This window comes from Oncorhynchus tshawytscha, unplaced genomic scaffold, assembly GCF_018296145.1.
Source record: "Oncorhynchus tshawytscha isolate Ot180627B unplaced genomic scaffold, Otsh_v2.0 Un_contig_3121_pilon_pilon, whole genome shotgun sequence".
Taxonomy (NCBI): domain Eukaryota; kingdom Metazoa; phylum Chordata; class Actinopteri; order Salmoniformes; family Salmonidae; genus Oncorhynchus; species Oncorhynchus tshawytscha.
The window spans coordinates 592,422-607,198 of NW_024609809.1; the positions used below are offsets into that span (position 1 = coordinate 592,422).

The following is a 14,777-nucleotide window of genomic DNA, read 5'->3' on the forward strand; positions in this document are numbered from 1 at the left end:
CATTCTGTTGCTATGGTACTCACTCTAGTATTAGGAAGTGAAGAATAGCAAGCAGACACATTCACTAACACCCGTACACAGACACATTCACTAAAACCGGTACAGACACACATATACACAGAGACATTCATAGCAGAGTTGGCTTTCTCGACAATATTTGTCTATGGTCTATTTGACATGACTAAGGTGGAGACAATTCCTTGTGTAATGTTAGTATCCTGATAGAGTGTGTTCCAAATGGGTGTGGGTGACAGAGTAAATATCTGTGATACCTGCCTGTCCTCCCTTTAACCATATATCTTATGCTGGAGTCAACTAAATGTGACAGCAATGATTACACAGTCTGTTTACAAAATACACTACTATGTATGTACCCCTCATACATACTTCTCATTCTGAACAATGGAAGCATTTATTTGTGAGGGGAGTAGTAGTAGTAGTAGTAGTAGTAGCAGCAGTAGTAGTAGTAGTAGTAGTAGTAGTAGTAGTAGTAGTAGTAGTAGTAGTAGTAGTAGTAGCAGTTGTAGTACTAGTAGTAGCAGTAGTAGTAGTAGCAGTAGTAGTAGTAGTAGTAGTAGTAGTAGTAGTAGTAGTAGTAGTAGTAGTAGCAGTAGTAGTAGTAGTAGTAGCAGCAGTAGTAGTAGTAGTAGCAGTAGTAGCAGTAGTAGTAGTAGTAGTAGCAGTAGCAGTAGCAGCAGTAGTAGTAGCAGTAGCAGTAGCAGTAGTAGCAGCAGTAGTAGTAGTAGTAGTATCAATCAATCAAATGTATTTATAAAGCCCTTTTATATCAGCCGATGTCACAAAGTGCTATACAGAAACCCAGCCTAAAACCCCAAACAGCAAGCAATGCAGGTGTAGAACCACGGTGGATAGGAAAAACTCCCTAGAAAGGCAAGAACCTAGGAAGAAACCTAGAGAGGAACCAGAGGAACCATCACATTCCCAGTGGGTCAGAAGTTTACATACACTCAATTGGTATTTAGTAGCATTGCATTTAAATGGTCCGGTCAGACGTTTCGGGTAGCCTTCCACAAGCTTCCCACAATACGTTAGGTGCATTTTTGCCCATTCCTTCTGACAGAGCTGGTGTAACTCAGTCAGGTTTGTAGGCCTCCTTGCTCACAAATTAAATATGGGATTGAGGTCAGGGCTTTGTGATGGCCACTCCAATACCTTGACTTTGTTGTCCTTAAGCCATTTTGCCACAGCCTTGAAAGTATGCTTAGGGTCATTGTCCATTTGGAAGACCCATTTGCGACCAAGATTTAACTTATTGACTGATGTCTTGAGATGTTGCTTCAATATATCCACACAATTTCCCTTCGTCATGTTGCCATCTATTTTGTGAAGTCCAGTCCAGTCCCTCCTGCAGCAATGCACCCCCACAACATGATGCTGCCACCCCCGTGCTTCAGGATTGGAATGGTGTTCTTCTGCTTGCAAGCCTCCCCCTTTTCCCTCCAAACATAATGATGGTCATTATGGCCAAACAGTTCTATTTTTGTTTCATCAGACCAGAGGACATTTCTCCAAAAAGTACGATCTTTGTCCCATGTGCATTTGCAAACCGTAGTCTGGCTTTTTTATGGCAGTTTTGGAGCAGTGGCTTCTTCCTTGCTGAGCGAACTTTCAGGTTATGTCGATGTAGGACTCGTTTCATTGTGGATATTGATACTTTTGTACCTGTTTTCTCCAGCATCTTCACAAGGTCCTTTGCTGTTGTTCTGGGATTGCTTTGCACTTTTCGCAGCAAAGTACGTTCATCTCTAGGAGACTGAATGCGTCTCCTTCCTGAGCGGTATGACGGCTGTGTGGTCCCATGGTGTTTATACTTACAAACTATTGTTTGTACAGATGAATGTGGTACTTTCAGGCGTTTGGAATTTGCTCCCAAGGATGAACCAGACTTGTGGAGGTCTACAATTATCTTTCTGAGGTCTTGGTCGATTTATTTTGATTTCCCCATGATTTCAAGCAAAGAGGCACTGAGTTTGAAGGTAGGCCTTGAAATACATCCACAGGTACACCTCCAATTGACTCAAATGATGTCAATTAGCCTATCAGAAGCTTCTAATGCCATGACATCATTTTTTTGGAATTTTCCAAGCTGTTTAAAAAGGCACAGTCAACTTAGTGTATGTAAACTTCTGACCCACTGGAATTGTGATACAGTGAATTATAAGTGAAATAATCTGTCTGTAAACAATTGTTGGAAAAATGACTTGTGTCATACACAAAGTAGATGTCCTAACCGACTTGCCAAACCTATAGTTTGTTAACAAGAAATTTGTGGAGTGGTTGAAAAAAAAAATCCCCCTTTTTCTCCCCAATTTCGTGGGATCCAATAGTTTTTAGTAGCTACTATCTTGTCTCATTGCTACAACTCCCGTACGGGCTCGAGAGAGACGAAGGTTGAAAGTCATGCGTCCTCCGATACACAACCCAACCAAGCCGCACTGCTTCTTAACACAGCGCCATCCAACCCGGAAGCCAGCCGCACCAATGTGTCGGAGGAAACATCGTGCACCTGGCAACCTTGGTTAGCGCGCACTGCGCCCGGCCCGCCACAGGAGTCGCTGGTGCGAGACAAGGATTTCCCTACCGGCCAAACCCTCCCTAACCCAGATGACGCTAGGCCAATTGTGGGTCGCCCCACGGACCTCCCGGTCGCGGCCGGTTACGACAGAGCATGGGCGTGAACCCAGAGTCTCTGGTGGCGCAGTTGGCGCTGTGAAAAACGAGTTTTAATGACTCCAACCTAAGTGTATGTAAACTTCCAACTTCAACTGTAGGTAGGAGCAAGCCCATGTAATGCTTTGTAGGTTAGCAGTAAAACCTTGAAATCAGCCCTAGCCTTAACAGGAAGCCAATGTAGAGAGGCTAGCACTGGAGTAATATGATACATTTTTGGGGTTCTAGTCAAGATTCTAGCAGCCTTGTTTAGCACTAACTGAAGTTTATTTAGTGCTTTATCTGGGTATCCGGAAAGTAGAGTATTGCAGTAGTCTAATCTAGAAGTGACAAAAGCATGGATTAATTTTTCTGCATCATTTTTGGACAGAAAGTTTCAGACTTTTTAAATGTTGCATAAATGTAAATGATCTTGATATGTTCGTCAAAAACGCCAAGGTCCTTCAGTTTTATTTGAGACGACTGTACAACCATCAAGATTAATCGTCAGATTCAACAGAAGATCTCTTTGTTTCTTTGGACCTAGAACTAGCATCTCTGTTTTGTTCAAGTTTAAAAGCAAAACATTTGCCCCCATTCACTTCCTCATGTCTTAAACACAGGCTTCCAGGGAGGGCAATTTTTGGGCTTCACCATGTTTCATCGAAATGGACAGCTGTGTATCGTCACAAAAGTAAACTTTATGAAAGTAAACTTTATGTTTACCTCACCAATAGTGACCCTAAAACGGAACCTTGAGGAACACCGACACTTACAGTTGATTTGTCAGAGGACAAACCATCCACAGAGACAAAATTATATCTTTCTGACAGATAAGATCTAAACCAGGCCAGAACTTGTCCGTGTAGACCAATTTGGGTTTCCAATCTCTCCAAAAGAATGTGGTGATCGATGATGTCAAAAGCAGCACTAAGGTCTAGGAGCACGAGGACAGATGCAGAGCCTTGGTCTGACGCCATTAAAAGGTAATTTACCACCTTCACGAGTGCAGTCTCAGTGCTATGATGGGGTCTAAAACCAGACTGAAGCATTTTGTATACATTGTTTGTCTTCAGGAAGGCAGTGAGTTGCTGCGCAACAGCTTTTTCTAAAATTGTTGAGAGGAATGGGAGATTCGATAAGGCCGATTAGTTTTTTATATTTTCTAGGTCAAGGTTTGAAGAGAGGCTTTATTACTGCCACTTTTAGTGAGTTTGGTTCACATCTGGTCAATAGGGAGACGTCTATTATGTTCAACATAGGAGGGCCAAGCACAGGAAGCAGCTCTTTCAGTAGTTTAGTTGGAATAGGGTCCAGTATGCAGCTTGAAGGTTTAGAGACCATGACTATTTTCATGAATGTGTGAAGAGACATAGTAGTAGTAGCAGTAGTAGCAGCAGTAGGTTTTTGTAGTAGCACTACACATCTGATATAAGCTTGATCATTAGTTTATTATTTGAATCAACTGTGTAGTGCTAGGGCAAAAGTGGAAAACTGATTGAATTTGCAAAAAGTCATCAATGTAAGGGTATTTAGCTTTTTTTTTCATCTGACTTCTAACCTAAATCCAATGACATGGTGACATTGTTGGTTGATTTCATGTTGAATTGACATTAGTTGACAACTCAAACAAATGTAAATCAAAAATACTTTGAACTGTACCTGGTGGGTTGTCATTGCTCAATCAACTCATTTAATGTGGCTCCGCAGCTCTGGTCTGGATTACATCAATGATGCCGCCAGCTCTCATTCTCTCACACTCTCTTTCTGTTGCTATCCCTCCTCTTTCTCTGTCCCTGTTTCTACCCCCTCTCTCTTTCTCTGACCCCCTTTCTCTCTCTCTCTGACCCCCTTTCTCTCCCTCTATGCCTAGTCACTTTTTCTTCCTCCCTCCCTTTCTTCCCCATCCCTCCCTGTCCCCCCTCTCTCGCTCTCCTAGAATCAGAGCGGGGGTGATGACGTCCAGTGATACTAGAGCCTGTGGGGGGAGACCAGACGGACGAGGCTCAGGAGAGCAGAGCAGGGTGGTAATCCATCAAAGGCATCCCCAGAACTGCTTGTCCCCAACACACATATTTCTATTACACGCACATGTGCACACAAATGCTCAAGTACAAGTGCACGCACACACACACACACTTACTGTATATCCAAAACCATCTGTGAACTTTATTAGGGCCAATCTACCAAGCTCAGCTGACAGACAACAGTGCGCAGATACTTGGTGAGCTAACCTCCGAGGATCGTGGTATGCCACCAGGGTTAAAGTGCTCTCTGTGTACCCACCGGCATGTTAGTTCTACTTATAAATTGGGTGGTTCGAGCCCTGAATGCTGATTGGCTGACAGCCGTGGTATACCAGAACTTATACCACAGGTGTGACAAAACATTTGTTTTTACTGTTGGTAACCAGTTTATAATAGCAATAAGGCACCTCAGGGGTTTGTGGTATATGTTCAATATACCACGGCTAAGGGCTGTGTCCAGGCACTCCTCGTTGTGTTGTACAGAAGAACAGCCCTTAGCCATATTGGTTATATACACCACACCTCCTCGGGCCTAATTGCTTAATTATGACACCAGCAGCAGTGGCAGCAACAACAACATGAGAAATAGAAACAAAAGGCAATCCATTCTGGTTGAAACCATGATACCAAGTATATGAATAGTCCCAACAGGACCTCAACATAGATCACTTTTGGAAGAATCAAACAAGCAACATACACTTCCTTTTCAGACCAGCATTAATCCCATAAAAATGTCATTCTCATTCTGTTCATTCCATGCGATTCATTTTGTCATCACAAGTCAGCAATCATAGTTATTCAATGATCAGTCACCTCAGGACACTGGGGTGAAAAATTGAGAGCATTTAGAATAGCATGCAGTTGGCCACTGTGTAGAAGCCTTTGCTGCCTCTACAAAGTGGCTATTGTTATGCTATACTATAGTACCCAAAATGCTCAGTAGATCCACTAAAAAATCAGTATAGATGAAGGGTAGTAAAATAAGTGTTATCCCAAAAATAAATGTGACTGAATTTACTCTGGAGACCACACACATGCTCAGGATGAAGGTACTGTAAACAGAACATATGACCTAGCCTCCCGAACCATCTTTGCATTCTAAAACATTTGACTAAACAACTGGCCGCCTGTTGGCTAGTAGAGCTAACATGTACAGTGCACTAATATAAACACCTCAGCTCTCAGTAGGCTAACTGTCACAGAGGTGACATGCTAAGGTCTGGGATGACAGCAGGCTTAACCCCACTATCCATATGCCTAATAGGCCAGGAAGCACATGGACTGACTCCACCGTAGTATGTAGACTCAGAACCAGCAGAAGGCTGAGGATGACGTAGACAGTGGGAAATGAATACATGTGCAGGGTATATCAAATCTCCGGTAAAAGGGGAATACCCTCGTTGGCTCTTTTTGCGTAGCTAGGTTTTGAATGTTGATGGAAATGTAGAAAACTGTTCAAGTTGTTTTGTCAAGGAAAACCCCACTGGTAATTCTAGACAATAGCGCAGAACACTAACGTTCACCCTGATTCACAGCAATAAGAATACAGAACACTTCGATATGCCCATTTGTGTAACACTAGTTACAAGACTACCATGTATAGAATATTAATGTGTAACAGTGCAGTCTTACCAATAGCACCATGCTGACATGTCAGTACTTTATATTATGCGAGGTCTTTGCAAATGACAAGTTACACTACAGGTTTGAGCCATGTGTCAAGAGCAAGGTCTTGAGCCAGTGCACCAGGAGTAGCTGACCAGAGGTAAATTAGACACTTAAGGATAGGCTAGGACTCCTATGGTTATGATAAAGTGTGTGTACTTATTAACAATTCAGTGGCATATGGAAAACTGGATAATATTACCTTCATACATCTGTCCATTGTCCAATCAACAAGACCAGACTACCAATGAGAAGATAGACCAGGGATATTTTCAAGCTTTTTAATACAAACTTAATAAATGATCAGTTCAGCTTAACATGTAAGACACTGACTCCAAATACTTTGTTATACCGTTTGTTTTATCAAGTATTGCACAATGTAGGTACAAAATTAATATACGATTACATTTTGTCCATAATATAGCAAAAATCTTTAAACTCTTAACAGAAAATACAACTCTTGTTTTTCAAAAAAGCAAATATTCTTAAATCCCACCACTACGGAATATTCTGTACACAATCTTTAGAATAGTCAATGTTTTTTAGAGGGATTCATTTCACAATTTCAATAAAAAAAAGAACATAAAGTCGCTGCAGCCATCACGGATCACTGTAGTAGTAAAAAGATATAAATGCAGTACCATGTCGTAGAAACAATATATACTCTGATATTTTACAAACTCTGTACTAAATTAAATTATACAATTAGAAAAAAGACCAGGAAATCCCACTTATTAATGCCAATCCTTGGAAAATTGGCATGTCCAGTTATGTCTTAAATACTGAAAGAGGCCATGACTTGTATTGTTTTTCTTCTTTATCTTTAAAACAGTCCCGTAAAAAATCATTTCTGTGCTTGGTTGGCAAAAGAAATAATGATGCATGTCGAAGTTTAGGTCACCAAGCTTGGACATCTTGTACTACAAGCTTCATCGTAAAAAAAGATAACTCAAGGGGGCAAAGTCATTTCACCCTCAGGCTCATGCGCTTGGACTTGAACACAGATCTTACAGTCGACAACAAGTCACTTTCAATTTTTCCAGGAAATTGTGTTTCCTATTTTATTTTGATGTGCGTTTAGTCTTTTTTTCCCCCATATCACATATCTCTGGTCATTTCTGTGTACTAGTACTGTAGTATCTGTGTACTAGTACTGTAGTATCTGTGTACTAATTGGCCATCACTGGCTGGAATTGCTGGTTCGAATACTGCATGTTGTTCAAACTGAAATTCAAGCCGTCCATAAGGGACTTGTCGTTGAGACCTCCGTAGGCCGCAAACATGTCAAAGGCATTGCTGTACTGCAGCGGGCTGAGGCTGAGGGAGCTGTCACCGGGGAATAGGGCACTCGGGCTCCCCTGACCCTGGAGGTTGGGGAACACAAACTCCTTGGCGTTGGGGCTGAGGGCTGAGGCCTGCTGCTGGCCCAGGCCCAACCCGTACAGAGAGTGCATGGAGGTGGAGATGGCTTTCTGCTTCAGCAGCGTGTTCACATTCAGGCCCAGGTTGGTGGGCGAGGTGCGGGCCACCTTCTGGCCCTGCCCGCCTTGGCCACCGTTGCCGTTCTGGTTGTTGCGGCTGCTGCTCTTCATTTTGGTGGAGCCGAATTTGGTGGCGGCGAAGGTGGCGGTGGTGAAGGTTAAAGGCTGGTTGGAGCGTGGCATGAAGGTGGGGCTGACAGCAGCCGAGTGGCCGAAGGGAGGCGAGGGCGAGCTGGAAGTCGGAGAGGGGCCCACCACAGGCTCGCTGATGGGCATGAAGACCTGGGCCTCAGGGTTGAAACTGTTCTTGATCTCCTTGTCCAGCTCCAGACCACTGGGGCTGCTCTCATTGCTGTCGTCCACGTACAGCACCTTGACGGGCCCCTTCTCCCCGATCTGGTAGGATACCTCGAAGGGGTCGATCCACACACTGAGGTCCTGAGGCAGATTGTGGCGCACATCCTCAATGTCCAGGCCACTCTCTTTGGCTGCCTTCTCTACCACCGGGTCCACCTTCTCCCCTACGTGGATGCACCTGAATCCAGAGCCCTTGTATGGCTTGTCTGGGTACCAGTGGCCCTCATACTTCCCCTTGAGCTGCCTCTCAAGCTCCTCGCCGAAGATGTTGACCCGTCGCCGCGGCAGCTTGTTGTAAAGGTAGGAGATGACGAAGTTGAGGGCTACTTGGATTTCAAGCTGCATAGCTGGCTGCTGAACTGCTCCGGGCGCGAGAAGAGGTGTCGGCAGCTGCGTCCTGTTGAGTTGCTTTACGTATCTGTGGTGGGTGGCGTAGGTGCTTCCCAGGCAGGGTAGGGTGTGATGGGTTGGGTCAACACCAGGCAAAAGGAACTAGAGCTTTGTGGAACTGCTCTAAAAACAAAAGTGCTAGTCGCAAGAGGTGTTCTTCCACAAGGTTGAGCGTTGTTTTTTCCTGAAAAAAGAGAAGATAAAAAATGATTAGCATATTGTTCAGACAGATATGCAAAACAATAAGACATTAAAAGGCATGAACCATTCCTCCACTAGATACAAGCCATGAAGAATTTGCATTACTTCAGTAACATTAGGTATAATTGGACAACATTTTGTAAACAGGCAACACTTCTCAAAGATGTGGGTGGCAATGTCCTCGCCTACTTGACTGAGGTTGAGTCTACTACTGCAGACTTTGTAAAGGAATGCAATAAAATGCCCTTTAAACGTTAACCCTTTACTTCCCGAGGGAAACATCTAGAATATTATTGCAGTCCGTATGAACACTCAAATCAACTAGTATGCTATGACGGATCAAGCGTTCACCTCTTCTCTGTCTTGTTTCAAGTCGCAACGTTTATTTGTCACATGCACAGGATACAGCAGGTGTAAAACAGTAGTGAAACCCTTACTTACAAGCGCTTTCCCGAACAATGCCGTATTCAGTATCAAGGTCTATAGCCTGAATCATCTTTAACAATGCAATGTCACGCTATGGAACAGAACGACCTAATGTATAAATAGCCATGACAAGCAAGGGGATCTCGTGAATTTGTCTGCATATCTACAACTCAACATGAACAACCTAAAGATTTCACAGTAGATGAAAACGATTTTCAGAATGTTAGAAATCTCCACACAGAAAGAGCTGTGCTGTTTTTTTCTATACGAAGCTATAGAGAAGCACTAGAACTGATCGTGTTACATAATAAATAGCTAGCCTCGTTACAATGTTGCCAACGTCACAGAGTCGCAGTTACATTCGGAAAGGCATACTGCACTTTTTTTTTTACAGAACAGTTACATATTAGCAATCAGGCTGGCGATAGAAAAATGTACCCTGTAAATATTGTATCAGATTGGCGGCTCTCAACTCGCACTATTTAGTATGCTGATTAAAATGTAGCAGTGAACGTCGACTAGGCGAGGCAGGGGATATAAAGGTTAGGTGTTGCTATTATCGGAACAGTGTCGACAAACGGTTTATCAAAATGTAACAACTAGTCTATTCATTTTGGATATGGCCAAGTACAGAAGAAAATACAAAATAAGCTGTATCCAATAAACAATCATACTCGGTCATTACGAAATAGACGGTTTTCTGCCCAACAGCGGATGGTTTTGTTCGTTTTAGGCAGTGTGAGCAGCTACCTTTCTTATCTCTGCGGACCTATAAATTACCACTTGATATAATATTAATTCTTTCCGACCTGGCGATTTAATAACGGGGCCAAAAAAGAGATTAACACAATTCCATGCATAGCCTATTGCCTCTCCGCAAGTTTCTTCTTTCAATAATTTGACAGTCAGTCTTGATAGTCAAGCAAATGTAGATGACCATTTACCTCATATCCCGTCTTTCTTTCTCTCACACACGCCTCAGTTAGTTAGGCTACCCCTCCCTAACTTCAGGGACTGACGCAGCAAATCAACTTGATTAATCTGGGGTAAATAGTTCATCAAGAATACTGGGCTATAGATGAGTGATGGATATCCAATCGAACATACAAAGAGTAATTGAGCCAAAAGCAATACTTACTTTTTCGTACAAAATAAAAGATTCTCAGTAGTTTTAAAGTACCGTTAGTGCAAATAGAAGTGTAGGGTAGATATAAATACTTTCGTCACATATAATATAATATTAACATAAAAAAGTATTCCAGTACGTGTAGACGTCGATAGGTTATCGTTATTTATTTTGCTTTAGTTTAGATTTTTAGGTTGTTTGGCGTTTTCCTCTTTCAGCAGGCTTGCAGAATGTTTCCCTTCTACCTGGGAGTTTTACAACTTCGTCCCAGTCGGCTGTCATGCGCCTATATTTATAGCTTTCCTCCGCCATGGGCACGAGGTAGGCGGTGATGCGGTTTCAGAGGTCAAAACAATACGAGCACCAAATCTGGGCCTGCAATTGGTCAAATTGGGGAATCCAGCCTGCTGGAAATGTACAAACTCGAAAGTGTATTGGTTAGTTATACTGTCAATCCAAGGCATAAAAATGAAGAGACGCCCATATAACAAGAACATTTGCGTCACACTTTTCCTATGTCTCTGACAGCAGACAAAAATATATCGATTATGAAGTCAGACATATGCTAAATTATGTCATTTGCATATAGTATATTTTGATTATGTATTTTCAGTGATCATAGTTGATAGATTATATGCCTTTGCTTGACATCTAACATGATTTAGATCTTCGTATCAATCATTTCAGCCGAGATATATCTCCCCTATTGCCTCGAGAAGGCTATGATACGGAATACTTGCATTCCAATAGGTTAACTGGTATTGCCAAGTGCTTCCGATTTATTTATTTGACATGTTTTAAAATAATGAGCGAGCAATTTGTTGAGCTGAATACACTCTCACCCATGAAACCGTAATAACCATGCGTTATTACCATGCTAGAGCAAACGCAATCTGTTAGATCAGAGAATGGCAGTTTGAAAATAATGAGTAAAAGAAACGGGGGTTGCATTTGGAAATTTCAGTCAAATCTACAGCTCTGTCGGAAAGGACATTCCCAAAGAGGAACGATAATGTTAGGAAGCGAAGGGGGTGGGGTTGATCTCCTATCGAGAAAACACTCCGCTGATTGGCTGAAAACGGGGCAGGAGCTCTTTGGTGAATGGTGTGCCCGTATCCAAGGTGCTGATGTAGCAGCCCACGTCATACCTGGGTGGACAGGGCACTCTCGAGTTTAAATTGTACATAGCTAAATATACATTAGTTACGGAGCTCTAGTTGATGTAAGGTATGTTGTCCCACTAACTCGCGTAGGAAAAGCTAAGCAAACGTGTACTCACCCTGTATAAATGGCTACACAATGGTTTGACCGTAATGCAAAACAAACCCTTTCCATTCAACAAAATGTAGGTATCTTCACGATCTCTTATGTTGTTGTTATTTAATGTAATTACTATGTAATAAGGAAACTTCAATGTAAAGTGTTACCACCAATAAGAATAATGTGCATACTGCTCATTGCTGTTCACATTATGCACCTATCAGGCTCAGATTTCCAAGGCCAGTAGTTTTCCATACTGTTAACCCTATCACACATTCACTACCATGTTAAACCCAGGCCTGTAATCTTTTACCACACATATCTGCCATTTACCATGACTAAGACCTTGTGGGGGGACGCATAACAGGTGTGTGTACTGTAACACCTAGCAGGCCTACACACAAGCGCATCAACATCACCACAATAATTGTTTTGTGTTCCTTAAAAGTGTTTTGTCAACATTTGTGACATTTGTAATGCAACTATAATGATAACTGTTATAGTTAATGTTATAAATGCAGGTAATAATAAGGCTATAACTGCACACAAAGAGTTTGATGATAAGTTGATTATTGCTGGTCTGTAATAGCCTCGCATGATGTGTAGTGCTGGCTTGTCATTCCTTAGTCTCGTGCTACCATAACAGACACTACACAAATCCATGGAAGTATTACTTCCACAGTAACACCAGTATTACATCACATAACCTCTTCCTATGCCAGCATAATATGGTTGTGAAGAAGATGCAAGTGGCTTCTGGTTGGCTTATAGTGGACTTTTATACATTCTTTAAATGCTTAGGTTTGCCAAGCATGAACACAAGCAAAATCACATGCTGTAGTGCAGGCAGGTCGGGGATTGGGAGCTGTAAACGCATAAAGACATCCAAAGGTGGTTGTGGATGTCGGACATTGGGTTTATAATAGGTCTACAATAGCTTCTCAGTCTGACCATATAGATAGGGAGGACACATTATTTGACAGGTGGGTTTTAGATAGAAGCTGCCCTCTTGGCACAGATCTCGGATCAGTTTGTCCTCCATGATTCATACACTTAAGCTTTTAGGGAGGAAAAACCAACTGAGCTTCGATCAGGGTCTTGATCTACACCTTGGTGGCATGCATACAGTGTACAGAGAGATAGAGTGTACTGCACAGAGAGCTCAGAGGCCTTGGCTTGGCAAGGCCTCCGATCTGTTTATACTCCAAACAACTCAGAGGTTTCCATGGTCATGTGCTCTCCAGGACCAGAGCCATAAAAGTCCTGGAGCTACACACTCCAGCATACTAACCTACCTCCATGTTGGCCTCACAGCCGTCCATAACACTCCAGCATACTAACCTACCTCCATGTTGGCCTCACAGCCATCCATAACACTCCAGCATACTAACCTACCTCCATGTTGGCCTCACAGCCGTCCATAACACTCCAGCATACTAACCTACCTCCATGTTGGCCTCACAGCTGTCCATAACACTCCAGCATACTAACCTACCTCCATGTTGGCCTCACAGCCGTCCATAACACTCCAGCATACTAACCTACCTCCATGTTGGCCTCACAGGCGTCCATAACATTTTGATTTGTGTTCGCACAAAAATTACAACTGTCTTGGAATTCTGAATTATTTGACTGTTTCTAAACAAAAACAATCATGTAATTGATATGTGAGTAAATTTGCGTATCATGTGATTTATATGTGGGTACGTTTGTGTATCATGTCATTGATATGTGGGTACGTTTGTGTATCATGTCATTGATATGTGGGTACGTTTGAGTATACATGCGCATGGTAAATGTGGTAAATTAGTGTGTTTATAGAGTGTGGTTGGAGGTTGGTGGCACCTTAATTGGGGGAGGACGGGCTTGTGGTAATGGATGGAGCGGAATAGTGTAATGGTATCAAATACATCAAACACATGGTTTCCACGTGTTTGAAGACATTCCATTTGCGCCGTTCCAGACATTATTGTGAGCTGTCCTCCCCTCAGCAGCCTCCTGTCATGTGTGTGTGTGTGGGGGGGGGTCAGGCTGACGTGTGTAAACAGTATGTGTGTCTTGCTGAGACAAAGAAGCCATCTGATTGTCTTAGGTGTAATCCTATAACATACTGTATCTTCCCCTCACTGCCTCTTCTGGTACATGTTACCCTGAAGAAGTAGCACGGTGCTTTAAGGTCTTTAATCCTCAATTATTCTTCAAAGTAAAAGGGATTCTTCAAAGGAATAGTGAGAGAAGAGGAAGAGGAAAGGAAAATAGAAGGGGAAAGGGGGGAGCAGAGGTAATCAAGCTTCTCACAACAGACCAAGTTTAGTATGGACTGACTGTGTATCAGAGGAGGCTGGTGGGAGGAGCTCATTGTAATGGCTGGAATGGAGCGGATCCAACACGTGGTGTCCATATGATTGATGTATTTGATACCATTCCATGTATTCCATTCCAGCCTCTGCTGTGTAGGTCCCTAGCAGGAGTGTTAGCTAAACTATGACAATGTGACACATTGTTTTTATAGTGTTGCTGTGTTTTGCCTCTTGGTTAAGCTGTGGTAGTGCTTCCTATAATTGACTTGCATAGTTAAAAAAAAAAAGTTTAATAAAATCAGATGGGAATAAACAGAGTGTTGTACGGCAGTTGTACTGTAGCCCACCGCTGTCCTCCCTGACTCCCTGTCTGTCACGTCACAGCCAGCTGGGAGAGGGTGATAGGAGTGTGGGGGGGAGGGGTCTGTGACGACTTAATGGTCTCTGATGTTGCTGTTCTCACACCACCAGCGCAACAGAAACATCATTTTTTACTGTAGCAGGAAAAACAAAAGGACAACATTAAGCTGTGACAGGCATAGCTATGGAGCGCATCAAGGACAGTGGGATCACACACACGCGCTCACACACACACACGCGCGCTCACACACACACACACACACACACACACACACACACACACACACACACACACACACACACACACACACACACACACACACACACACACACACACACACACACACAGTTTAGTTATGGTCCCCACGAGAATAGTTAAACACGTCCCCACACACACACACAGTTTAATTCAGTGTGTCCAATCAAGCACTTTCCCTGAGTTGACATGTTAGATGGATTGACCCTGGCTGAGTTGTTCTTGTTTCTCATGGTCTGAGATTCCTTTAGGTTCCTT

General features: G+C 42.8%; 1 protein-coding gene and 1 long non-coding RNA gene across 3 annotated transcripts in view; both read right to left on the bottom strand.

The window, feature by feature from the left end:
- The window catches only part of LOC121845974, a 65,645-nt gene extending 61,163 nt beyond the window's left edge, over positions 1-4,482 (bottom strand). Inside the window, exon 1 of the long non-coding RNA XR_006082946.1 lies at positions 4,333-4,482. This is a non-coding gene — a long non-coding RNA (uncharacterized LOC121845974). The remainder of the gene's footprint in view (positions 1-4,332) is intronic.
- A 2,147-nt stretch (positions 4,483-6,629) lies between these two features.
- Positions 6,630-10,617, bottom strand: LOC112239216 (protein Tob1). Of its 2 annotated transcripts, XM_042318572.1 has the most exons (3): positions 10,356-10,617; positions 10,162-10,258; positions 6,630-8,774 (listed from the first exon to the last, which is right to left on the bottom strand). In XM_042318572.1, exon 3 carries the CDS (start codon positions 8,543-8,545, stop codon positions 7,532-7,534), a length of 1,014 nt encoding a protein of 337 aa, XP_042174506.1. In that variant the 5' UTR covers positions 8,546-8,774; positions 10,162-10,258; positions 10,356-10,617; the 3' UTR covers positions 6,630-7,531. The 2 variants fall into 2 exon arrangements, with proteins under 2 accessions (XP_042174506.1, XP_024263469.1); XM_024407701.2 differs by lacking the exon at positions 10,162-10,258.
- Positions 10,618-14,777: the final 4,160 nt, after the last annotated feature.